Raw genomic sequence first — 27,426 nt, forward strand, 5'->3', positions numbered from 1 at the left:
ATTGGAAGTTATGTATATTTTTGCAGCTAAAGAAATAACCGTTGCTTCTAAAGGCTTCAGATACTACTTTACGTGTGTACTTCAGCTACAAAACAACAAAAACAAAGGATATTTCTTGCATTAAGGTGCATGACCTACCTGGATGCTGCAGGACACTATGAGCACTTTCAAGAAGAGTAACGGCTCGGACATCCCTTGTTCCTGCTTTTGGTGCTGGAAAGGAACACTGCAGGTTGGGGAGGAGTTTTCACCTCATTAGGGGTCTTATCTACACTCGCCACACCGCCTGGATGACACAGAGACACAAAACCCGTCAACGGCAAACACATTAACTCAGTTAAGCTCAACCATTCAAAATGATATGACCACATGAGGAGAAGTGTGGTCACATCTCCATTGGAGTGAATATACATTCAAACTAATTTCATATTGTATCTACTACTTTGAAAAATGAAAATTTTAAGCAGTTTGAATACAAAACTATCCAGATGAAGGCTGTTAGAATAATCAAGTAAAAGGTCAAAAGCCTCCGGGAAAGACTGTTTCTTCCATCAGATAGACAGCTGCAACTCAGAGGACCCATGCTCACTCAGTGACTCACAGCCTGCTGCACTTTCATGTTAGAATTAACCCGTGTTTGTGTCAGAGTGTGCCAGAGGTCACTCACCTGTGCACTGATTGCCGCACATTCCTAACAGATTTGTTTGAAGCCGGAGAACCAAACGAAATCTGAAACGTTTCTGCAAAAAACACCTTGACAATGGAAACATTTTTGGCTGAAACGTTTCAAATTCCATTCTGTTCAAAGTCTGGCGGCAGTTAAGAGGACGGGGTCATGTTGATGTGTTTTGGTTACTCAGGGGGTGGACATTTACCCAAAGGATAAGACATTAAAGTGTCATAGCAGATGGACAGTGTGTGGTTTGTGTTTTTTTTTAAAAGGTCCGTCCAAAACGTTTTGTGAACTAAATGTGTCGATGAGAACCAGAGTTTGAAAAAACACAGCAGAAGTCTCAATTGAAATACTCGCCCAATTGATTACAAGGCTCTCCTGGAAGTCACATTTGATTATATCTAAACTAAAGAACCCTGCTTCCTAAATCACCACAGTAATAACCACTGGATGGAATTAGCATTATCAGCAGCAAAGACTGACTCATTACAGTGGGTGCCTGAAGGGTCAGTGCTGCTTTTCTCTGGAACGCCACAGGGTTAAAACCGGTTAAACCGAGATAACAGCTCTAAGTGTTGCACACGCAGTCAGACAAGTTGCAGATTTTCACAGCACCGTGAAAGAAGTTGAGGTTTTTGTGCAGAAACCCTTTTCAAGGTCATTAGAAATCAGTGTGCAGGCCCCTGAGACCCAACAAAACCTGTCAGTATCAGCCACAGGAGGGACATGAAAGCACAGCTGGAACAAACATCTGCAGTGGAAAAGTCCCCCGTTAGTTCTTACCACAGAGAAGAGTGAGGCATCACTGTTGAGCGAACATTTTTTCACCAAAGAAGCACTGACATTTCCATCTTTTCTACAGCTGTCACTCCATATGTGACAGTTTTTCGAAGGTGTCCCTTTCTCACTTTTTAACCTTTAAGGACTATTCCTCAAACGCCAGCGCGCCATGCACCTCATTTTGCAACGAAGCACTGAGGAGAAACAATGATTAACCGAACTTATCCCAGCAGGTGGGCTTACATGAGGGGGGGAGCACAGATAGGGTTTACAAAAGTGTGGGAGCTAAGCAGAAAGAAAAAATAAACTTTCCTGACAAGTCTTCTGACCTGATTTTTCATGTACCAATAATTCAAAAACAAACAACTTTTGCTTACAACAGAAACTGACATGCTGCAGTTCGGACTGAACGAATCAGGGCAAATACAAACTGCGTATCAGGATGTAAAATAAGAGACGACACGTGACATTTTAGACATTAGACTAGACTGTATTTGTTTAAGGAAAAGATCAGCCAGAATAATAGAAGCTGTACCTAATTTCCATTCTGTTTTGATAAGAATCATGCAGCAGACCTATTTGGCTAATCTCTAATCATCCGAATTTCAAGCAAAACGCTGTTGTGGAGCGCACAAATGTTTATTGAAATAATATCAGCAACAAAAGCAGCCGCTGCTACTTTGCAATCTGGAAAAATGTAAGATGTCTGTCAGTTTTGATTAAAGAATTGATGATTAAATCTCAAAATTTCAGAGATTGAGCAAAAAAAATGGGAAAACTATATTTCCAAGAAATGCTATGTTCTAGCCTCTATAAATCATTTTACATATCAGGTCACAACTGAAAAAGGCAAAAATTAAAATATCAAAACAAACATCTTCAATGTTTGTATAGAAATGTCTTTTTTTTTGTTCAGACCGGCAGTTGAGACAGAAAAGAGCTGAGTGGCTCCTACAAGTTGCGCAAATGTTACTGTGATGCTACATACATACAATAAAAAACTTGGTTTTTTTTTAACTTGCTTTAGGCATACAATGTTCACACTGGACTGTCACCACCACAGTTACCACAGATACTAGCGCATCACACCAACAGGAGGCTTGGTGAGAAATGTTGAAGTGGTGCAAATCTCGTGAAACTTTAAGAAGTGTTTGATAATGGACGTCTGAGCAAAACAAATACAGCAATAAATAGAGGAGTAAACTAAAATTTCAAGAAATCCATGGTGCCTGGAATTCTGCACTAAAGTCGGTAGTGACCCTGATTTTTAACAGAGTTCTGGAAAACAACTTGAGCTCAACTTATACAGCTACAGCAATAACAGCTCGCAAAAAGACAAGGACCGCGATAAACATTGTCTGCAAATATTACAGCACAGAGAACCTCAAAAAAATCTGTTAAAACCAAAGAGATGAAGAAAAAATGGGAGAAAAAATTATGGAAGAAAAAATACCAACCTTGGAGCAACCATGGACAATTTACAGAATATGGACCTTCTCATTTAACTTCAGTTTCTATAACTTGATTCAGCTGGGACACGAACAGTGACTTTGACTAAATAAAAACAAAAAAAATCTTTAAAAAAAAGCCAAAAACTAAAGTAAACATAGGCATGGAGTAGATTATATACACTAAAATTCTCAAGGTTTATTACTTTAACTTTCACTTATTAATGTTTACCAAAATGGCTGGGCCGGTCCACAGATACACACACAAATGCTCAAAAAAAATACCTATTAATTTCATTTTATTGGTATGTTATTATAGCAAAGGTAGGGTAGACCCCAGCAGGTAACCATTCCAGTACAGGGTCTCACACTGGAACAGACACACAAACACTTGTGAACCTTGTAAACAATTAACACATAAAACGTCTTTTTGGACTTTGGGATGAAACTGGGCAAGATTCCGCTATCAAACTAGGAACCTTTCATGCTGAAAAACGATATGCCTTAAAACAGCCCTATTGGCATTATAATATTTGAGATAAATGATAAAATCCTGTAAATAAAAACTCCAGCACAAATTATTTCAGTATGGAAAGTTGAGGAAAGTTTGCAGATTTACATTTTCTACATCATATTCATAGTTTTTTCTGCATTAATCATAGATCAAAGATCAGAAAATCTTCTTTTGCATTAAAGCATATGATAGGTTTTTCTTTAAAACAAGCATTTATTCATGTTTATTTTTCTTAAAGCATGTCTGCTCTGCAGGTCATTTATTAGGTGTTGTGAGTTATGGGTATGTTATGATTTTTAAAAATATATACTAATGGGGGTCCACTCCCATTCGTTTGGCTTAATGATGCTTCAGATTATTTGAGGCCTGTTGATGCAAGTGTTGTATTGCCTAACTGAGCCTTTCTTGCAGGAAATATCTTGTACTGCTACTGTTGCACATCTGACTTTAGGTGTAGCGACAGCTGAGAGTCGCACAGGCAGAGCCAAGGCTGACCTCTTGGTTTGTTCCTGTCTTTATTTTTTACCTAGGGATACGGCTTCCTAAAATAGATTCACCAAATCTTTCATTCCTGCTTTGCTCAGTTCAGATTAAAAGATATTTTATTTTACGTTTAAAGGATGCTCATTTTTTAGCATTTGTGTTAGAAATAAAAGTTAGAACAGAAGAGACTGACGCAAATGTCCAAAACAACACAAAAAACTGCTCATGCTCAAGTGCATGCAGGATGGCTCAGTACAATGGCCACTAGGAATTACTGTTGTTTGTTGAAGAGTACTTATGTTTCCTTTTATTAGGCTGTACAGGAAATAAAATTACAGAAGCGTTATGTGCATGGATGAATGCGGACAGAGAGGAAGGACAAAAACAACAAACAAAACCCACTGACAAAAACAATAGCAGCTCCGGAAAAGTCTGCGCAGGAGCAGCAATCTATCAACTTTCTGAAAGCGAGGCACAACCTGCAACATGACATATTTCCTGTCCTTTAGATCACAAGATTGTAATTTACCTTTATTTTAGGTAAAAGCATTTTACCAAAAGATGTTAAAAAATTGCCGCTCAAAAAAAAAAGGGAAAAAAATGGAGGCAGAGCGATCAAAAGGATGGCATGACTGTGCACTCAAAAAAATTAGATATTGCTTTTGAATCCCAGAAGCAAAATTAAATTGCTCCATTTTATATTGATCACAAAAAGCAACTAAAACACTAAATTACATCAAAAAACATTGGGGTGGAAAGACCATCTTTACTAAAAGCCAGTTTTCTTCATTAGTTTGTTTGAGTTCCTTGAGCTCTGAAGCTATATAAGGACATATAATTGATCCCAAAGCAGAGCATAAGCTCAGTTTGTTCCCCAGGTAAACATAAAGGTATTTTGAAAGCCTCCTCAATGTTAAGCTCCTCTCTAAAAATAGAAATGTGTTCTTCTTATCTCCTCAAAACAAGAAATCTCCTTTGTTTTTATTGGTTTATTCATGAACGTAATTTCCCACACAAATCCACAAAGTGGTTATCTGGTTTATGTTTTTATCTTATTCAGGAGCAATGTCCTGGATCAAAATTTTACATGCATCACAATGAAAATGTTTTTAGCTCTCAGGCTCTGGGAGCATCGGCTTATACCTGACTGCTGAAACAGGAGGCAGACGGGTCTCTGTGTATATATATACACCATACATTCTCTTTGCTTCCCATGCTACGACTAAATTAGACATGGCAAAGCATGCAAGTGCATGTCGGATATGCAGATTCAAAGATCCGATAAGCAGCTCTCTGATCCAGCATGATTTACAACTTGATAATAGCAATGGCGAAAGAATAATATTACACTCGGCTTCAGTAACTCAAGTCTTGTTTAGAACTTTTTTTTTTTGGCATGCTAATCCATCAATCTTTAATCTAAGAGAACTAAAGACAAATGAAACTTTTGCAACATCTATAAATGAGGGAATTAATCTATTCCAATAGAGATGTTTCCAGCACAGCACTAATGCAGGATCTAGCAACTTTATCAACCAATTAGAGTGATGAAACAATGAACAGCACTGCAGAGACAGAAATCAGCTACAATTACGAATCAGCTTTATTGGACCAGCAGCCACAGGTCACACTGTAATGGCTCTACAGTGTGCAGCTGCTGCCCATCGCCGTCTATCTTCTCTCAAGTGCAATGGTGTGCTTGATCAAACGGAGAATAAAATAATATTTTGCATTTTAGGTTCAAGAAGAGAAGCATTTTTGAACTCATCTACCAACCTGGGATGCAAATAGACCACAAAGAGATAAACAAAATTGTGAGAATTTTCTTATATATACTGTATCAAAGAGGCTGCTGAAGGGAGAACAGGATTTAAATGGGATTAACTGATCCCTACTGTGCCCACTAAAACTATTAAAAAAAACTATTAACTATTATTATTTTCCTGCTATAACTATAAGAAACCAGGAGCACTAAAAACAAAACAAAAAAAGAAACAGCAGTCCTGACATTAGCAGCTATGGGATGTGCTTGTCAAGTGTTTGTTGCTGACCCTGGTCTGGCGTGGGAGAGAGGTTCTGACTGTGACTCACGTTTGAGATAAGGATGCGAGCCCCTTTTGTGTCCCAGTTTACAACGTATTCCAACAAATGCTTTTTATCGTGAGGTCACATCTGGTGATTGTGGGCAGGAAACAATGAAAAACAATGATGGAACATTTTGAGATTTACCTGTGCTTTGTGAGCGTGAGTGTTCGGTGTGGATGAGCCTTTGCCCTGTTCTCTACGAGCATGTGTGGGAAGCGTTTAGGTGCTGGCTGGATGCTGCTTCACACAGCTCTTTCATCAAGTGAAGAAGATCTACAAACTACAGCTGCTGCAAGGCAACAACAACTGTGAGCTGAGCCTTTTATGTCCATGTGGGTTGTTTCTGTCATACTTTCGTTGTTACCAACTGGTTCTGAATCAAAATTTGTCAAAAAATATTTCTTAAGATTTGATAAGATCCATTTCCTACAACTGCTTTAATTGTTTGATCCAATGTTAATCAGGACAAACAGAATCTGGAAATAATTCTTAAAGGTATCTGAAAGATAAAAGCATTTCCTGTAGCGCACAAAAATGAAGTCTTTTTGGTATTTATATAAAATATTGAGTTGACTGCCTTTAAATGTGTGTTAAATAGAATTGCTGCTGACTGTTAAGAAGACAATTGACGGAAAAAGCTCATTTTCTAGTCCTGAAATGAGAGTGTCTCTTCTCTCGATTTGTATTAATTTCAGTTGTTCGCACATTTTCCACACCAGCTTAATCTTCTACAGGGTCACACGGGGGCTGGAGGCCATTTCAGCACATGGGAAGCAGGATACTAAAATATTGTTAATTCATTCATTTAAAAATGACAAAATAAACCTGTCATACCTGCATTTCTGTGGAAAATTGTATTTGATTGCTGATTTCATACAAATCTTTTTTCAAGTTTTGCTTACATACTAAAAATTTTATCAAAAATTGCTGTAGTTGCTAAAAAAAGTGTAACAAAGTATCAACCACTGTTCAAGATGCATATATTATATTCTAAATGTCTCAATTAGCTAAATAAACAATGGCAGGGTCAAAACTTGTAAGGATTGTGACTTTTTTTTTGTTTGATTTCAGATGTGTTTTCCTGTTTTTTTTTCTGTTCAGGTTCAAGTTGTCAATCAACTGGTCAGATCATCTGCTTCGTCACTTTTTTCACTTCTCCTTTGTTTCACACGTTGTTCACGATTATGTTTAGTTATTAAACAATAAAGGTCGTAAGAGCTGGTCACCAGGGTCGTACACCACTGGTTTCTGACAAAATTTGCTTCAATATTGTTGTTAATGTGAAGGCAACAGGCTAAAAAAGATGTTTAAAATAAAGACTAAATCACTTCTTTAATAAAATACTTTACTGTAATGTGCAGTAATCCTAATATTTAGGTTGCTGTGTTCGTGTATCAAAGTTATTTATGTCTACGTTGGGTGGTCTTGGTTCCCATATAACTGCTGACAGAAAAATAATTGGGTTTGAGTGTTTTTTCTCTCTCTACTTCTCATTTGCATCTCTTCAGGCTTACTATCTATTATGCTGTCCTTCCTTGAGCATTAATAAAAAGTGGCATAAAATACAGTACACAGACACTGCTAGAACAAAAAAAAGCCCTAAGAAAAATGACACAGCAGACTATACCTTGCAGCATGGTGCCTCACTACACGTTCCAAACCTTCAAACACATTTCAGAGTTGTCTCCCGAGAGTAAATGGGGCTTGCCACTGTAATAACTCACTCTATGGCATTTGCACTATCGGAATTCAGCCTTTCTTTTAAACAAGTGAGCATAGAGCAGCAATGCACAGCAGCATTTTCTTTAAAGTTGGTCGGAAAAGTCCAACTTTGGAAAGGAAAAGGTTCTTAACAAAAGGCATCATCTTTGTCATGACTAGAACTTTTCTTTATGCAAAGTTAACACTTTTTTATAGAGTCTAGATAATTTGCTGATGCCACTTTAGTTGAAATTAGAAGATAAATAGAGGTATTAAAGTCTTGTTCCAGTGCTGTAAGGCTTATTTTATTAGCCTTAGAGGAGCAGTACAGTAAGTAATTTCATTTGGGGGTTAGACTCTAGGGAAAGCTGTTTAATGAATGCTGTCTTTTGAAACAAGCCTGCATAACATGTTGGGCCTAAAAAGTAGGGTTTGAATTTGTGAAGCTAAACAAACTACGAAAATGGATAAAACATGGGAGGAAAGAGGAGTTTTCCAAGCACACTACAAGGATCCCTCTCTCCTAAAATCTTCTGAGGTGCTCTTGAAGTCATCGTGATGGCTGCATGTCTTCTTTTCATCGTGTTTTGCTTAATGTTTATGAGGTTCTTCCAAACAGGCTTGATGAATTGTGAAAGCATCAAGCTGAAGACCTGTCTCCTCTTCTCTGTGCACTCACTGCTCTGTTTTACATTCATCTCGTATGGATGCTGGTAGGCAGTGTTTATGGTTGGTAATCCTCCCAGTTCTGCAGCACTGCTTCAGCTCCGTACCATCAGTCTGGATTTCATCACACGCTTCGCCAAGAGCAGCTATGCCAGTAAAGGTGGCAGCACAGCAAAGCATTCTGGAGTTTGTGTGGAAATGACTTTAGCCTCATTTAGTCAGACTATTCAGCTCAAACAAGGTATAGAACATTCATTTGTGGGTTAAAGCCGCAAGCAGCATTGTATGGCCTCCAGGCGCTACCCGGCCACACTCTTGCCCTTGCCACCCCACCAATGCCCCCTTTCTACCTGATCACTGGCTGACCAGATGCTTCAGGCCGTTCTCTCTCCCCCTCTCCTCTGCCACCCAAGACTGATCATCAGATGACAAATTCATGAAAAAACACTTTTTTCTGTATGGCAGCTTGTCTGACGGCTTTATCTCCTTAACAACCATTTTATGATTCAATAAATGTCATTGTGTCTATAAGTACTCAAACATTTTATGTTTCGGTTGCCAGGGGTCGACAAACAAGTTGAAGTAATTTTTTAAGAAGTATCTACAAAAGTAAACTTTATAATTTCCTTGGCAACAGAGGTCTTTTGTTAACTATGTGTTCATATATGTTATATTGTTTTGTTCAGCTTAAGCCAGCCATTCATGTTTTACATTTTACGTAACGGTTTCAGCCTTATTTTCTGTCCCCATTTTTTGGGGGGTGTTTGTTCACTATGCCCAAAATTCATTTTCACCGGGTTTCCGTGCACATTTCGTTGAGTTTATTCCGACATTTTTGCTCAAAAGGCGCATTAAGAAAAAACAAATGAGAAAACAATACGCAGGACTGCTGCGGGACAGGGGATGCAGAGGGTTTTTTTTAGAGGACGTGACGAGTCGCATTGAAGCGAGTGGAGATTGAAAACAGAAAAACAAAACAGGATGAAGCAAGCAGCAAAAAAACAGACATTGCAGATAATGACTTCATATGTTTCTGGTGACCTTTCCTTTTTATCTCAATCTAGTTGTGGTTTTTACTTTTGTAAACATGCTAAACAGCTCCTGCAGCGCAGCAGGAGAAATGGAAATTACACTTCAGGGACTCTGCCAATTCCCCACAGAATATTTGAACAGTCTTTTACAAACCATGTTAACTAAATGGCTACAGTGATAACGTGGATAAGACTGGCATTGTTTATGCTACAAATGCCCCACAGACACTGAAGCAGCATTGAATTTATCCAGCTAACGAGAACTGTTTGTACACAAAGTGCTTTAGGCCGGGTTTTGGGAGACAAAAAACCTTAAATGATGTCCTCATCTTTGTAGTTCAAAAGTTGTTTAAGGAGACATCTGCAGTAAAAATGTTTGTGGAGTATCTTAAAGCACAGGATATTACTTGTATGCAGACCTAATAAAATCTAGTTTTTGGATTTGATTAAGCCTCCAAGTCTTTTAATTTTTTTCTGTTACCAAAATTAACTCTAATTCTGCGTACACACTGGGCATGTGATGCACATTCAAGAACACACTAAACGTTTTAGCAAATGGTGTTCACACAGGACCTAATACTAGCGTCTGTACTCACAGTTGAAAGAGGCTCGGTGCGAAATGTTTAAGCGGAGAAACCTCACACATCTCAGCGTTTTCTCTCACTGCTCCATTGCAATATTTGAAAGACTTGGTGTCATATAATGGCACAAACTGCACTGATTGATTTCTCCTTCGTGATCACTTTTCAAGGGGTTGGTAATTCTGTGAAATAAAAAAGGACACCACCCATGTGTCACTACCAAATCCGAGTCCCTGATTGGTCAAAGTTCAACTTTACCTTTTAACACGGCCACGTGTTTTTGTACGTCGTAGACCCTGAAGATGGATTTGAAAGTTATTAAAAGACTATTAAAAGGGGAAGCCCCAAACGCACATACATCCCATTTCCATAGGCTTTTCATTGGAAGTGGTGGCTTGATTGCGCTATGGCCTGTGTGAACGTAGCGTTACAGCTTGTAAAAATTTTAGCAGATTAGAAAAAAATTGGAGCTGCAGTGTGAAGATTGTTCAGCCAGATCTCTGCAAAAATCTACACATAAAAAAAAACCTTGCAGGAATGCTTGTACTGAACTAAATGGACAATGTTGCAAGGGAAACTTATTATTCATTACAGTTTCATTGTGCCTGGTAATAAAATTTAAAATAACAGTCTTTCTTCACTTTTCTTTTCCAGGAAACAACTGCAAGTTATTCTTTCACTCAGCAGAATTTTTCCAGCTGGATCTTCTTTTTTTCATATAACATGGCGTTCCAGTGTTTCCATAGACCTCAGAGTAACCTTATCCCTGATGGCAAAAGGAATAAATTATTGCAAGCTTGGAAACATTCCCTGTCACTGTCAAAAGCACAGAGCGAGATTCTTGACATTAAATTATTAATTATCTAAAAAATAAAAAAAGCGGTCCACCGTCGACAGCAATGAGGCAGGGTTTCTAGACGAGGTTTGCTCAAGTTATTTATCTAATTTTTTGCTCCCACAGCTCATTCTGTTCTTCATGACTCATTTGTGTCATCTCCCCACTTTTAGCCTCCATATCATCCTTAATCTAACACAACAGAATTCTTCGCTGCCAGTTGGCAGGAGAAGAGAAATAGTTTATCCGCTGCTCCATCATGTTAGGCATGCACATATCACGCTCTGCATATCTCTCACCTCTCACGCAGTAAAATGTGACACCGCCCCACGTAAATACACTTACATTTGATCCAAAACAAGTCTTTAAATATGCTTTTGCTTCAGGTCTTCTGTGAATCTCCCTGGAGAAGTTCGGATTTTCTGTCTGGCCAAGTTGTTGATTTGTTGCTCTCTGTCTCTGTTCGTGAAAAACTAAATAGAATAGAAAATTGCCTCCATTTCTGTGCAAAACGTGTGACACCGTGTGTGTTGAAGTTGCAGATGTTGGTGTTCTTGCTTTAGCTTCGGAGATACTTTCAGTATAAGTGAGTGTTGATGAAGAGGTGTGAGCTTGCTCCTCCCCATCAATCATGAATATGATAAAAGTTTGCAGATAGAAATGATTTAACAATAACAAAAACAACAAAATTAACTGACTGTGAATGTTTAATTTTTTTAATCATGGAAATTAACACACTTTTCAATTGTATTTTAATTTTTTGGAAAGGGTCAAGACTACTTTTTCTTACTAAACAGATGCAAAGTAAAGAAGATAGCAAAGTATCATGCTCCATCAAGCAGCAAAAGGAAAGCAGTTTGGTAGCAGCTGCAGTTATGTGGGTCAAAAGTGTTACTAATACAATAAATCCAGTCAATTTCCCCTCCAAGTTATCATGATGTGTATTTTCATCCTCCAGGCCAGATGACATTTCACTGTGGTTGTCATTAAAAATGAGCTGCATTCCAAGAATGTGTGAGTTTTTCCTCACAAGAGCTGAACCTGTGGGTCTGACCCATCGGGGAACCAGTTTTTACCCGGCAACAAAAAACAACCACCTGACCACTAATATTATCTTTCTCTTAGAATTCCATGAGACGCTGCAATGACTCCAAAACAAGCCAGAGTTTCACCTGTTTGGACGATGTCACTGCTGCATTCCTTAACCCTGAGAGCTGCAGATTGATGTTTGTGTATAGGTTACATTTGTTTTACTTTATTTTTCAAAACGTCCTAAAAAATCCACAAAGCTTAACTGCATAATTAGTTCATGAAAATATTTGCAAATAGACAATACAACATCACATTTCAGTCACCTTAAGCCACGTACACACCGGGCCTTTGACGTGCTAAACGCACACACTTGAACGCAGGGAGGGGCTTCTTTTTCTACTGTTTACAGGCATATGTCGCCCAGAACTTAGTGCAAATCTCACAATTTGAGCGCAAAAACAGAAACAGTTCAGTTCATTGTTAGCATCATTGCGATGACGGATTACCATCATGTCAGGAGAGTCACCATAGTTTATCATTTTCTAGAAAGCTAACGCAGACTCTGGGTCAGGCTCGTTACCGTGTCTGGGTTCACCAGATAAACCAAAGACATATGTCCCTACCAAACCCGACCTGGTTTGACTGGCAAAGCGCTTTCAATGGCCACATGTTTGGTACGTAGAGCCCAGAAACAGTCGTAAAAACTTGCATAGCTACATGAGAATATGAGAGTTTTGAAGGCGCAAGCTTTAAACCAATATTTCCGCTTGAACACACGTTGTCGAGGGCAATGTAAATGTAAGAGTTTAAAAAAACACCCAATCTCTCGCTCTCTTGAACCTTTAGATCAGGAAATCATGGTTGTAGTTGCTAAATATATGTAGATTAATGTGAACTACATATCTATGGTTAGGATTGTTTCAGTAGCTCTCTGTTCCCCCAGCACCTGACACAGACCTTTCTGGCCTGGCACGTATGTCGGCATGACTTGTAATTCATTGTCTCTCGTGTGTTACGAGGTAGGCAGTCGCGTTAAAGGCCTTGCCCCAGGGCCCTCACTGGGTTATGTTAATTGCTTGCCAATGATATGGTAATTGCCCCATTATCAATGATTGTTCATTTCCCCACTGGGAATCGAACTGTGGTTTGCTGCCTTACCAACTGAGCTACATACCAGTTTTGGTCTTCACCTGGAAATGCCTCAGACCTCTCAGTCCAGAGGAGCGCAGTGCTAGGAACAGCTAAGATACTGCGCAGGACCCTCAAACTCCCAGGCCTCTGGAAGAGGACCTGAGCTTGGAGGAGAAATTACCCGCGGAAGGGTGGGAGGGGTGTTTTTTTGTTTATATACATGTGTATTTCTAAATGTGTGATTAGTTTGTTGTATAACAATTTGATGATTTTCTTTTATTTTTTTAAGATTTTGTTATTGGTTATGCGTGAACAAAATCTTGTTATAATATGTTGCAAGAGCTGGACAACACAACTCATGACTAACTCAATTAAGGCAATATGTTCAAAATACTTACACAGATTGTTATTTTTATAAAACAACAGCAGACAGAACTGCAAACCTAAAATATCGGCTATTTCCATTAATTTTACAACCCTTTATTTGTATTTCTTCTTTTTGTTATGCCATACATTATGCATTATGCAAGTGTGCTTTCAAAACAACCAGCAGACTGTAACTGTACTCGTCCCCTGAAATACTCATGACTGCACAAGCGTTTTTGCACACACTTTAAAATAAATGAAATGTGGCTCTTATAGAATGTCAGCACTGCCAAAAATAACTTATTCTTACATATATCAAAATCTAAATTTCAGACAGATGTGACTTAATTCAACAATTGGACAAAACCCCATAAAAATGTAAAACTAATATTTATCTATCTTGTTTTACTTAAAGAAAGCCACCTTTTCATAGTGTGGGGACATAAATGCATGGATGGAAGTGTGTGTATGAGTGTGTGTGTCACTGAGCTGCTGCCCCGACTCGTACGCGAGCCTTCAGGGAGCATAAGCAGTCCTCTGTGAAGCCAGAACGTTAGCATGTTATGAATACTTGATGTGTTTAGTCTAACACAACTTGACTCGGAGAAGACAGGTGAGCAAAATTAATGGCAATACTTTAAAGAAGATGACGTGTGACGGGGGGGGGGGGGGGGGGGGGGGGGGAGTTGGAGAGGCACAAATGACGGCACTCGTGGCAGAAAGCAAATGCCGGAAAAAAACTAAAGTTTTAGGACTGTAGCTTCTTTTATCATATTTTTTTCTAATGTTTGTTTTTTATGTTGAATTATATAAATACCTAAGGGAAAAATATGCAACCTGCTCTCATGCAAACACAACAGAAAACATTAAGCATGTCACAATAAATCCCCCTTTATCTGCCAAAATAAATGCATAATAATTCCCAATATGGCTTCCAACTTATAGCAAATTATAAAAACAAGCAAAGTTGCTTTTTCGTCGAAGACCTGACCTGTTCTGTAATTTTAATAATTATTAAATCCAACCAACAAGTGACAGCCAGGTTTGTCCATTCCATATCTTTGGGTGTTCTAACATTCATCTGTATTATCATAAAAAAGCACCAAAGAGGACAAAATACACCTTCCAAAAATACCAAGTTACTCTCCAGCTCACTGAACTAATTATCACCAGAAGAATAACAGATGGAGGTCCAAAGTTGAGAGCCTTTCTGTAAAGTTTGCTGCTGAAATAAATTGTTGTCATCTGTCTTCATTTCTTACTTTTTCCTTTAAGGCTCATTTGTGTTACCTCCTTCCTTATTATCCCCTTCTACTTTATAACCCTGAATCAGAGGTAAGCTGAAGCTAAAGATTTATTTCGTTCCAGGGCTAAATCGAAAACAGAAGGTAGCACATAAGGATAAGGATCCCATTTTGGGCTGGAATGCGGTCAACATGTTTTTCTTTCATAAGTTTTATTGGTCATGATCACATACTATTTAACGGTCCCATTCCAATCATCTTTTGATCTATTTTAGAAAGAGGGTCAGTGGTCATCTAATTATTAATGTGTTCTTTTTTTAGCCAAAATTCAAAGAACCTGTGTTGTTTTCTAGGACATAGTTTCTGCAGATTGGCAGGAGTTCATCGGATATTCACCACTGAGTTGTGTGCAGGACTTTTGGCGAGAGGCAACTCTGTCCCAGTTCCCTTCCCTGTTGCTGAGAGCTCTTTGTTTACAGGCTTTTCTGATAACTTACAGCTCCTCTCACACCCCCAACCTAACATTAGCGGTGCAAAAAAAACTGGCGAGCACTATTGGAGCTATCCAGCGGTACAGTTCTGAGCCAGATGCCAGCTCAAACGAGGAAAACAAAGACGTACATGGATCTATTTGTCTGCTAGTGGATGCATCAGAATGGAGCAGGGAGCTTGTGGCCTATCCAGCGTAGTATCTACGTCACAAATTAGCTCTTTTTTCATCTGCTACATAATCCAAATGATTTGAATAAAAAAAATCTCAGAAATGCGAGCTTAATTTTCTTTGTGTATGACCTCCATCATCAGAAAAATGCCCCACAAACATGTTAAAAATACCAAAAACACAATTTTCATTGAGTGGGTTCTTAAAACAAAGGAAAACCGTTAGTGTGCTGGCAGTATGTGCCCTGTCTTTTATTTTTATAATCATATTACTGATCTGAGAGAAGCTTTACAAAATGGTTATGATTTAGTAAAAAACAGTTTTATGTTCAAATGTTTACAGATCTATGCATCTCCCCTCATATTTTATGCATAAATAGCTGTTTACAAAATGGACAGACTGTTATTCGATAGCAGGCCAGAACAATAGCTGAAAGGGAAAAAATTCTGATGCAGTAATGTATCATCCTGCTGTGCATCACACACCATTTGCATGACAAGGTCAAGAAAGTGTGCATTTCGAGCCTGGAGGGTAGTTCCAAAGCACAATATTCATACCTGCTTTTCCTTTCAATTTGAGTGGTTATGATTTCTTGTTTGTCATCAAAACATGACAGTTTATATTTTGTTATAATATAATCTTACTAATTCTTCAGTTTGGTAAAACGCAACACTGCAGATTTATTTCAGAGTCCACCTGCATTCTTAAGCTTTTTTGTTCATTTTCAAATGAATTGATAAATAGGAAGGCACACTAGATGATGTACATTTCATGTACTTTTACATAGACTGATATATACATGAAATCTACATATAAAGCTTAAGCGATTTTTACATTTTAAGCCAGAGCAGATATGTCCACATGGTATATTTATCTAAATAATCATTAAAATTTGAAGGAAAAAGTTTCTCAAAGGAAAATAAGAAGACACGAGGCTTTATGCTTGTGGCACACACTTTGTTTAGATACACTAGATGAAAAAAATATAACTTAAAATTAATATTTGTGGACACTTCCTGTGCTCTTGGTAAACCCTCAGCTGAGGTCAATGTCTTCTGCTGTGTACACAGTGAGTGGAGGCCTGTGTCCAACCTCCTCGGTCACTAACATATTGACATCTAGTCTCTTCTGACGCAGGAGGGCATGTTGTTTTTCAGCTCCTGCTGACAATTTCTGCAACCCCAGAGAATGGCTTCATTCATGTAAAGATAATATGGACACACACTCACACACACACAGAAGACGAGAAAAAAACAAACTCCTGGAAGATAGAATCTGCAACTCAAGCTTCTTATTTTGCAGCCAGTCTTCATTGCAAACCATGTACTCAAAACAACACAAACATCAGCACTGCAGCTGTTGTGAATGCGTCAATCAATCGAAGACATTTGGCTTCAATACTGCTCACAGCTTCAACAATGCGGTCTCAGATAAAGTTCTGATCAACAATGACAAAACAAGCAGAAGAACTGCAGCTCTGGAATGGACTGCTTCTGCAAAGGAGCTGGGCCAGCAAAACAAACCTGCAAGAAGAAGAGTTAATACATTTGTTGCTTAACTGTGGGATTATATGAGGAAAATGCTTGAAGATCTAATGAGTTCTTTGATTTTAATTGGCTATCGTCACAATTTTTTGTTGAAACTATTGCAAATATTTTCAAAATCTTGCTCGAGCAGAACAACTGTTATTCTAAATTGTAACAATTTGCACTCCATTTCTGAGACCCAAGCTTTACAAAAAAGGCTAATAGTAAAAGAACATGCAGCATGAGGGCAGAGAGTTTCTGGTGTACACAGATGTAGATTTCTTTATTTCTTTCCTGCGTTTTGTGTCTTGTCAGCTCTATGTCTCAGTGTTGCTTCACCATTTCTGCATCCTGCGCCTTTTTATGCTGTGTGTTTTAAATAATGTGTTTTTCACAGCAAGGATTCCCACATCATATTGCAGCCACCCCATACCTTCACAAGAACATATTTTTAAAAAAAATACGTTTAAACTCCCATTAAACAGCAAAGTTTAAACTTTCTGACTGTATACACAGTTTCTCATTTTTCACCTAACCCAAGAGATTCTTGAAAATAGGTTTTTTGGTTTTAGTCTTTTGGTTGTTTTTAGTTTTTGTTTTTTTTTTACTTTTTTATTCCAGGTCTGCTTTAAATCCTGATCCCACCAGATTACGTGGTTAACAAAACTAATTGCAGTTTGTTGATAACTTTTGTGTATTCAAGTCCATAATTTTTGTTATTTTTTTTATCACATTTTCCCCAAACATTTTGTTTCTTCTGGTCAACTCATGTTGAATGTTAATTCAGTTATTATTATTTAATTCAACTTATTCCATAAATCATTTAAGTTTCCTCCATTTTCCTTTCAGGTCTCTTACATTTGATTCTTCCAACACCACCTGTCATGATTGTTTTGACAATATTGTCACAAGTTAAAAAAAACTAGGACATAGTCTACGTTATTTTGAATTAATTCTATTTTAGATACTATGTTTGCACATTAAAAAGAATGAACATTATCAGATCTTAAAGACATACAATGTATCTTAGTGTGAAATTTTTATCTTCATGTCATTCTTCACAAATGCTGCTGTCGTGGAACTTGATTAAAAATGTGTATAACTCCTAAAAAAAGCCAAAATAAAAGTCTAAAAACGTGTGCAATGGCCATTAGGAGGTACAAGAGTTGTCATCGGTCAACAGCCTGAAGGGAAAGAATCACTCAGTTTGTCATGTGGGAGGCATGCAACCTCATGCCCAAGACAAAAGTGCGATTGCAACAGTTTCCAGCTGAGCAGCCACAGAGATAAAGTGATTGTTGCTTGTGCTCTGCCCTGTGGTAATAGGCTGTTTTTGGGAGCATAAAGGCTCCACACTTGACCTTAGACCCACTCAGATTGCAAAGAAACGGGGGTATTTTTAGAGCCTCACCAATGAAGATCTAAGCAAACAGAAAATGGCCTAATAGTTCTTCCCCCTCCTAGGTTGCCAAAGCAAACTGAAGACTTTTTGTCTTCTTTGACCTCTCAAAAATCTATTGCTCCGCCTTTTTTTAGTATTGAGTCTTCTTCACGGAAAACTGTTTTTTGTCCCAGACTGCAAGTTGCATGTGAATGTGTTAGTGTGCAATAGAAGTGTTGCAAAAAAACCTGCTAGCCAAAACTCAAAACTGTAACCTCACAGGTCTGCCCCACAGGGCCATCATGGTGACCCCTGAGGTGCCATTAGCACACGGTCCCTGGTCTATCAGCCCTGGAACGTGTAGGCCGGTCATTAGTGGGTAATCGTTTAAACCACAAAGAGCCTGATTTTGTGATTTATCCCAGAACAAACTGCATGCGTGATGCGTTTCAGTCATCACAGCCCAGTGACTTAACCCAGTCCTCAGATATTCCAGTTATGGCCTCCATACAATGAGGCCAGACATCACAGTCCATCTATAAGCTCTTATTGAATTTAATGGGCATGTTACTTTTCCACTGAATTGTATTTCCCAGAGACCCTAAGAAGTTTAAGTAATAACATATGTAAGACAGAACTGAAATGGTATGCTCTCTAAGGCAGTTGACGTCTCCCTTAGATAAACCTCTATACACTCTCGTCCTACTTATATAATCAAGGTTGTTGACAGTTTGATGAATGTAATTTCCAAACACTTCTTTTTTTGGATAAAATTGATCTCTTTGAGAAATCTCGCATAGAAAATGACGGCACATTATTTTTCACTTAGGTCTTAGATGTAGCCTGACTTTAAAGTCAACGCTTTGTTTGATCTTAAGGACCATTTAAAACAAATTAAAGAAGCCTGTAGGCTGCAAAGAGATAAAGCCCTGATGGCAAAAAGCACTGAAAATATGTCTTGTTCAACATTTCTCAGAGAACTCATGCAGGCATAAAGATTAATTTTTCTACTCTCAGGTAAAATCTTAAATAAATATTTGACAGCTGCCAGGAAATGTGAGTCTTTAAAATGTCGACAAAGGGGGGAAGAAATTTGTAGAGAATCTTTGCTTTTGTAAATTAACTCGTACTTACTGGTTTTTAGACAAACTCTGGTGAATATGGTGTATTTTTTGCTTTTAACATGTTCATGTATTTTTCTGGCATAAAAAAAATGAAAATTAAGCTTAAAATTGCATTTTTGAGTATTTATTTATTAAAATCGCTGGGAATCAGGAATGAAAATAACCCTCAAAATGTTATTTGAAAAATAGCTCATTTGTCACATAAAAAAATTATATTGGGTGGGCCACAAACACACCGCTCCACTGTACGCTAGTGGCTCTCAGAAATATAGAGGGGATGGGGGGCGGGGTTGCTCTGTGTCAACAATACCCACAACTCAAAGGCAAAATTTTTTAATGTTTTTTTATTTTTCCACTTTTTCCCCCGTAATCAGTTTTTAAAAACTGCATAATCAAAACTAAAAGACCAATGGGAACGCTTTTACAAAAGATCATGAGGATACCAGAGGGGAACTTTAAAAATACCTTTATTCTTGTTTTTTCCTGTAACTTTTTGCAACCAGTTGTTAAAAACTTGTAGGCATAACTTTCACATGTGAAACATTTCCATGTTTTTTGCAAAAGTTTCCGTCCAGGGTCTGACAGATTGTGGAATCGATTGCACAGTTGGGACATGAAGAATGCTTTCCTGCTGATCAGTCAGGACCAAGGGTTGGAGTGGAAGAGGGGTAAATAATCAGAATGTCCTAAGTCCCCTCATTCAAAAGATATGTCAAATGTGAAGAACACATTTTAAACACTAAAGTAAGTGACAACTACAGATGTTTTAAGAGCCGTACAAAAAGGAATTTGGTTCAGTTTGTGATTAAAGTATTGAAAATAAATAAAGGATTCTTCACTTGACCTCTCTCAGAAGTGTGAGCAGCAGACACCATAATCCCTCACCGTTCACTTATGGAACTGAGCTGAGTGAGCGAATGCAGAATGATTTACGTGTTTAAGGGTCTGGATCACATCCAAAAGGAATGTGGTGAATCTTTGTGAAGTGAAACTGAAATGCCAAGTCCCAACAGACCCAATGATGCAAGTAAATGCCATTAATAGGTTTCTTATGTTCTAATGTGTGTGAGCGCGGAAAAACGCATGACTACTACAATTCTGACAACAGCCAGTGAGCAAAACATCCAAATTTGGGAAAAATTAGGGAAAATTACTGTTTAACTTTTTTGTGTTGGAAACAAATGAAGTCCTCCTCATGTGTGGATGTCAATGCAAAAATATATATATGAGCGTGTCTGCCTGAGGCTGTGTCCTGACAGATTGATTATTCCTTCTTTCTCTCATCAAAAAACTGTCTTGATTTGTTCACCAGAGCAGAAAGATAAAACGTTGGCAGTCACCCAGCTCAGAGTAGTGGTGGAATGTGCTGCTCTGAATATCTGATCCTGGTTTTGGTTCTGAACATTGAATTCAGAGGAAACAGCTGCAGACAGTACCCAAACATCCATCAGCAGAAAATGGGCAGAGAGTGAAGTGATTTCTAGCCAAGTTAGCCGGTCTGAACAGAAACAGGAACAGAGCTCTGTCTACAAGAAAACAACTTGTTTCTCTGCTATTTGAACTCTTATCTGGATGTTGTTTAATTCCAAAAACAGATTACACTTTGTTCCCAAGATAAGGCCTAAAAATTAATAGGATTAAGTGAAAGAAAGCTCTGTCATTTTTCCGTTGGCTCCCGAGTTTGCTTTCATACATATAATAAACTCATCAATTTAACTGAAGGTATGGCGCTAAATAGCATTGTGGCTTGAAGAAATGTGGGATTCGATGTATAATTGATAAGCAGTGGCTGTTTCCTGCTTCTGACAGAAATAAATTGCTTCTAAATGCTCCTTTAGAATTGTGCAAACAATAAATTAGAACATGTAGGGGTTTGTGGTACTGAAGTCAAAGGTGTATAACTCAAGAAGTGTACAACTTTAAGCTGAACAGTTGTTTTCCTGTTTTTCTATGTGACAATGTTGAGTATTTTAAAGTCCAATCCACTTTTAATCTATTTTGTTGATGAAGAGGAAGCCTGCCTCACTTCCCATCATCCATCTGTTTACGCTCTCTCACACTGGCTTTCACAAATCCAACCTAACATTACCACTGCAACAAAATGGCGAGCAATATTGGAGCTATCCAGCCGTACAGTTTTGAGACAGATGCCACCTCAGACGAGGAAAATTAAGGCGTACATGGATCTATTAATCAACAAGTGAATGAAACAACACCCTTTTGAAAATATTTCAGACCAACACCAAACCAGGAAATGTCAGTCTTGTGGTTAAGAGATTTGTCCCTAATTTTGTCCTTTCCCATTTTCAACTTCCTAATGGAGATTTTTGTAAGGAAACACATTTGGTCCTTTGTGGAAATGAGTCATCTTGGAAAAGAGCTCAGTTTATACTTCTGCAATAATAAATAAGCTGATCTGCATTTATACAGCTGACTTTTTGCTGCTATTTACGCCTCCACTCAAGCCTTTGACTTTCAACTGAAGCTTGGTCAAAACCAATTGCGACTGGAAGGAGGTCAGTTCACCAAAAAAAAAAACACTGGGGGATTGTTACACAAGCTGTGCAGCCTCTGCATAATCCACAGAATGGTCTATTGTTGTAAATATTAAAAGAATAAGTGAAATACAATTTGTTTTTAACAAGTTACAAACTTCTTACAGGGTGTATTCATGTCAAAGGATGGAGCAAAAAGGACAAATGAAAAAACTTCAGATTAGTGATACCATGGTTACCCTCTGACTGACAGGGATGTGTTTGAAGAATCAATCTAATATTAGGAGATGACAAGAATTGCTGAATTCCCAGAATGTAGCATTAAAGCGGAGCCTTTAGAAATTGCGAAAATTCCCCGTGGGAAGGAGGCTATAAAAAGCTGAGTTCGTCTATGAGAATAGGAATGTGTGCGCACGCTTTGTTTGCGCGGTTGGGACGAGGTGTTATGAGCAGAGGGCCACACTGGAGCCAGGCAGAAGCCTCTAGACACAACCTTTTGACTTCTCAGTTACAGTCAAGAGTGACATCTCTTTGTTGAAGAGGTTATTATTGGCTGTAAGCTGTTCTTTCCAGAGGAACTGTCGGGTTCTGATTGGAGTTTAGCGTGTCTAGACCAGACTAGTGATGCTCTCCTCTCTTAGCAACTCATTGAAGATTTCCATGTCATCTTTGTGTTTTAATCTCACTAATTCCTGTTTATTTTCTATTCAGGTTCACAGGAGCACTAATTCCTGTCCCAGCTGTCATTACTAAGTGTCAAAGTGCTCCATTGACAGGCTGCTACTGAGCTGCTCACAGATAAAACACTAAAGATACTTCTAGAGTGCGTGAGATGGACTAAGCAGCCTATAGTGCATGTCCATTGGCCTGTGGGAGAAGGTCCTCACATGCACAAGGACAGAAAAGCCCCAACCGGGATTTAATCTTTTAACGAATATACACTCATCCACTGATTTATTTTACTATTCAAGCTCACGTCAATGCTGAACTTGTTTCCACGTCGTTTTTCTGTTTTCAAGGTTAGATTGTCTGCCACAAGTTTGCAGTGTGAGCCAACCAAATTCCATTTCACCGCTTTAAACTTTCCTTCCTTTCATCTCAGATTACAAAAATATGAAATCTTACTCTAGAAAACGTCAACTCTGAAGCAATAAGGTCTCCTGTTTGGAAAACAAATGTTCATAGTACTGGTCAAACCTGAATGTGCAGAGCCCGCTGTCAGGTTCAGTGCATCTTTTTTGCACCTTTCTTTTTCCAATAACAAACCTGACGGGTCTGAATTTTTCAGGGAAATCAGTCATGAATTACATTCTAGTCTAAAAGTGTAACAGTTGTTTGGTTAAATGTTTAGTAGTTGCATACTTTTCTAACATGTTTCCTTTTATGTGTTTAAACCTTTGTTTTTCAATTTGATCCAAAAAGAGTTTGATAAAGACAGTTCAACATTTGAACTTTTATTATTTTATGTCTTAAAGTAGAACACATGGCAGACAGGTACTTTTATTAATTTGCCTTAAAATGATCAAAATATGTTTGACAGGTATAACAAAAAGCTTGAAGAAATCAGTCACAATCTCCAACCTGATCAAAGAAAATCCCAGACAATTCCATAAATCCTCTAGATCAGATCACAGTTCATCCGCTGCATGTCTAAGTTGATCATTAAGTGTTTTTGATCAGAATGGAACCGTGCGGAGCTGATTCCACCAAATCCTGTAGAGCAGAGGCTCCGTTTGTGCATTTAATGTCTTACTAATGTGTTTTTGTAAGCATCAAATCACATGCACCACCCACCTTACAAATAAGCCCCAAACACATTATACAGCAAGACATCGCTCATTGATGGAGCTCACCTGTAAGGATGCAGCCGATTCATTAATCTGCAACATTTCCACTAATTTTCTGACTTGCCGGATGGTGTTAAAATGACTCAGCATCAGTGAAAGCCAATTAACTCCATGACTAATCACATTTGTATTATTGGGTGCAAACTACAATTAGAAAATCATTATTTGTGTGTTTTCTTTTCGTTGTGAATTTACTATAGCAAATTAAAGTTAACTGCAACCCAAAGTAGGCATGGAGTTCCTAAAACGTGAGTTAATTGGTCATATTCTTCATTTTTTACCCTCAGATGAAACAATAATAAGACATATTCCTGAGTAGATAAAATGATGGTTTAAAAATAAAACAATTTGAACTCTATTAAAATCCTTCACTGTGACACGTGCAAAACTCACACAACAACAGAAATGTCATAATAGAGCAAAAAAGCGCTAAATGCTACAGGAAATTTAAAAAAAAAACGGTGTTCAAAAATAGTTAAACCAAAACTTTGTGTTTTTATCATTAAAACGTTTAAGTATTTCCTGTGAGATTTGAAGGAAATAATAATAATAATATTTACCGTTGACAGTAGGGATTTTCGCAGTTCTCCAGAATTTGTCCGCAAGCGCTGCTCATCATCTGAGCAGATTATAAACCGCTTCCCTGTTCCAACTTTCATCAGAAATGACGGCTCCCTTCAGCAACTCGCCGACTAAGCTGTCAGCAAACAAAAACAACAGCTCCTGCTTTGAAATAAAACTCCATTCAAAGGGAATTAAAGTAAAAAATGTTTAAAAAAGGAAAACACTCCGTAGTGTGGTTGGATCTGGGCGCGCGTGTAGTTGGCATTTGTGGGCGCGAGCCGCTTTGCTCACGCTCCTTGTACCCGAGTGACGTAAAAGGACAGTGGAGGGGGGGTCAGGAGACGGAGCGTCCGTCCTCTGTGAATGGTTTCTGTGAGGATGCTCAAAGCTTTAATGACTTCTGAGTCGTCTCAAATCCGGACAGATTAAGTTCATTTCTGTTTTTGCTCGAGGCATTAGCAGATCCAGGTTCCTACCTGATATGCTGAGATAAACTAACTGAATAATTCAGGAGCGTTCATTGCAACATATTCTTTTGAAATGGCAAAGCGGTAAAATGATCAGCTGCAACAACAGCTGAAGACCAGGAGCTGCAAGCAAAGATGCTGTTCACAGTCGGAAGTTTGGTATAACTCCTGGACATGGCATTTAAAAAAAAATCATAATTAGTGGCCACAAATTAGTAGTTTAAGCGCTCAAATTCGAATTTTGTGGACAAAAATTAGCAATTTCTGCACACATTTTAACATTTTTTCCACACAAATTAAAATTTTGTGGGGACACATTAGCATTCTGTGAAGACACGTTGTTATTCTGTGTGCAAAAATTGTCATTTTGTGCACACATATTGGCATTATTTCACATGAATCAGCATTTTGTGCACACAAGTTATCATTTTGTGGACACAAATTAGTATTTTGTGGGCACAACCTAGCAATGTGTGGGCACAAATTAATATATTGTTCCCACAAATTGGTATTTTGTTTGCATATTTCAGTATTTTGTGCACAAATATTAGCTTTTTCTATCGCAAAATGGTATTTTGTGGGCACAACTTAACAATATGTGGGCACAAATTAATATATTGGGCACACAAATTAGTTTTCTGTGAAAAAGTTTTGTGGTCACAAACAACCCCAAATTAATGCTTTGTGGCCACAACATAATGGCAGGAATTGAAGATACTAAACTTTTTGTATTTATGTCTGCAAAATGTTCATTTGTGTGCACAAAATACTTTGACTCAAATAGTAAGTCAGGAGCACAAATGGTTAATTTGCGGGAACTGTTTATTTATGTATTTATTTATTTTAATGTCATGTCCATGGCTCTGTGTTTTGGAGATCACATTGAATCAAATCGGTCTCAAATCACAGAACACATAAAAACTGTCAAAATGCATCAAACATCTCTGTGACTGAGCATTTTTCCTCATATGGGAATCGGTCCAGACCTTGAAACCCAAAACAAAACAAAAGAAGATTTACTGTTCATAGAAATCGGATGGACACACTGAAACTAAACAAACATTAAAATATAATTTAGAACAAAAAAACTTTGTCTGTATAATAAGAATATGTTACTTTATCACTTAAAAAATGGAAAAAAATGAATTTGTTTATTTAGAAAGTTTGGGAACTGATCTTCCTGTTTTTGTAAAAATAAAATGGACTAAAAAATTTTAAAAGCACGGAATTATACAGAATTACTTATAATAAAATACTGGTTGGATTTATTATTTTTCCTTTATGAAAGTCTTAAAAGAGTACTTTCATTCATGAAAATTCTCTTTTTTGTTGTTATTTCAGAACAATATTTGACCTCTTCGAGCTCATTCAAATCTATGAATCATTTTTCTTCTGAATTTGGTTGATCTTCCAGAGTTTTCCAAACTAACATTTGTACGTGAGGCATTTCATTTACAGCACCGATCCACATGCAGGCTTCTTTTTCTTAGGGTGAAGAACGGAGTTCAAACGAAGCTGAAATTCCATGTGACGACCACTAAAATGCCAAGCTCTAATAAGAACTGCTTACTTCCAGGACATCCAAGCCAAGCTGGCACTGTGTTTATGTTTTCTGTAACCAAATCGATGAGATTGAGGACAGTTTTGTCGTGGAAAAAGATAAATATTTCCACAAAGGATCTGGGCTGGTATGAAGAATGTCAGTTCTGTAGAATCCAATTTGACAGAGCGAGGGATTTATCTTTCATTTAACCAGCTAATCAATCATCTCACCTTGTAGGCAGCTTGATTGCAGGCCTTTTCATGAACAATAAATGGATTCTGTTACAGTGAAAATGTGGTTGAAACTTAATGTTTCTTCTTGCCAAAACTCAAGAAAAGAAGTTCCCGAATAACTTTGCCCAGTCAAGGACTTTTTGTAAATAAGCATTGAAAGAAAAGTAGATTTAACCTTGCAGAACACATTTGGCTGTTTTTTGAATGAATCTTTCTTCACAGATGTCCTTGAATTCTCAGTTCCCTTTAAATACTGAGTCACCATTAATATTAAGAGTTACTTTAAAACTCTTGACTCATCATTTTCTCTTTGGTAAATATCCTTTCCTCGTTTAGTTTACTTTTACTGTACTGATAGAAGCCCTTAGTCGGGGACAGTGTCAGCAGGTCAAATAGCTCCACGTACACACGCTTTTATCAGACGCACACTTCAACAGCTGTTGTTGAAGATGCCGAGCTTTGAGCCGGGGAAGAACTGGTGAGCAATAGCTCCAGTGACTTTTGTCCTCTTGATGTGAAACACAAGATAGACGCGAACAACCCATGACTGTGTGATGGTGCAATCACTGCCTGCAGCGCCTTTGTGTTGTGTTACACAAAATACAAGAATCTGAACACACAAACCCTCATCATAACCCCCACCGTCATGCAGCATGGTCTCACCCCCCCATCCTCAGAGAGAGTTTATCTGACATCATCATCAGCAACAGCTTGGATCACTTACAGGATCTGTCCTGACTTGCATCAAAACCTCCAGTGAATGTAATCAGGCCGCTATCTTCCTAATATCCAGTTCCACCGACACGTTCCCTTCCATGCAAGAAGGGAACGCGGGATGTCTGTCTCAAAAATTTGAAAAAGCACGTTGGAAAAAGAAAGGCACACACTGCTGATGGAGTATTACCTAAATGTCAGAGAAATGTGTGCCTCTCATGAATTACTTACATTGTAGGGACCTTTTATTCTAATGGGACAAAAATCAAATCTCCAAAGTGAGCAGATTAAGGATGGAAAC

At 38.1% G+C, this 27,426-nt stretch overlaps 1 protein-coding gene across 4 annotated transcripts in view; it reads right to left on the minus strand.

Moving 5' to 3' along the window:
- The window catches only part of gcgra (glucagon receptor a), a 36,700-nt gene extending 12,208 nt beyond the window's left edge, over positions 1-24,492 (minus strand). Inside the window, exons 1-2 of one of the 4 annotated variants that reach the window (XM_023957502.2) lie at positions 24,165-24,492; positions 139-286 (exon numbers count right to left, since the gene is read on the minus strand). In XM_023957502.2, coding sequence (XP_023813270.1) covers positions 139-192 — 54 coding nt within the window. In that variant the 5' untranslated portion in view covers positions 193-286; positions 24,165-24,492. Of the gene's footprint in view, positions 1-138; positions 287-1,456; positions 1,660-24,164 lie in introns of those variants that run through there. The other 3 variants (XM_023957504.2, XM_078950958.1, XM_023957503.2) reach the window with 3 other exon arrangements.
- Between the last annotated feature and the right edge of the window lie 2,934 nt (positions 24,493-27,426).

The sequence above is a fragment of the Oryzias latipes genome, chromosome 8 (assembly GCF_053564925.1).
Source record: "Oryzias latipes strain Hd-rR chromosome 8, Olatipes_Hd-rR_3.1".
Taxonomy (NCBI): Eukaryota; Metazoa; Chordata; class Actinopteri; order Beloniformes; family Adrianichthyidae; genus Oryzias; species Oryzias latipes.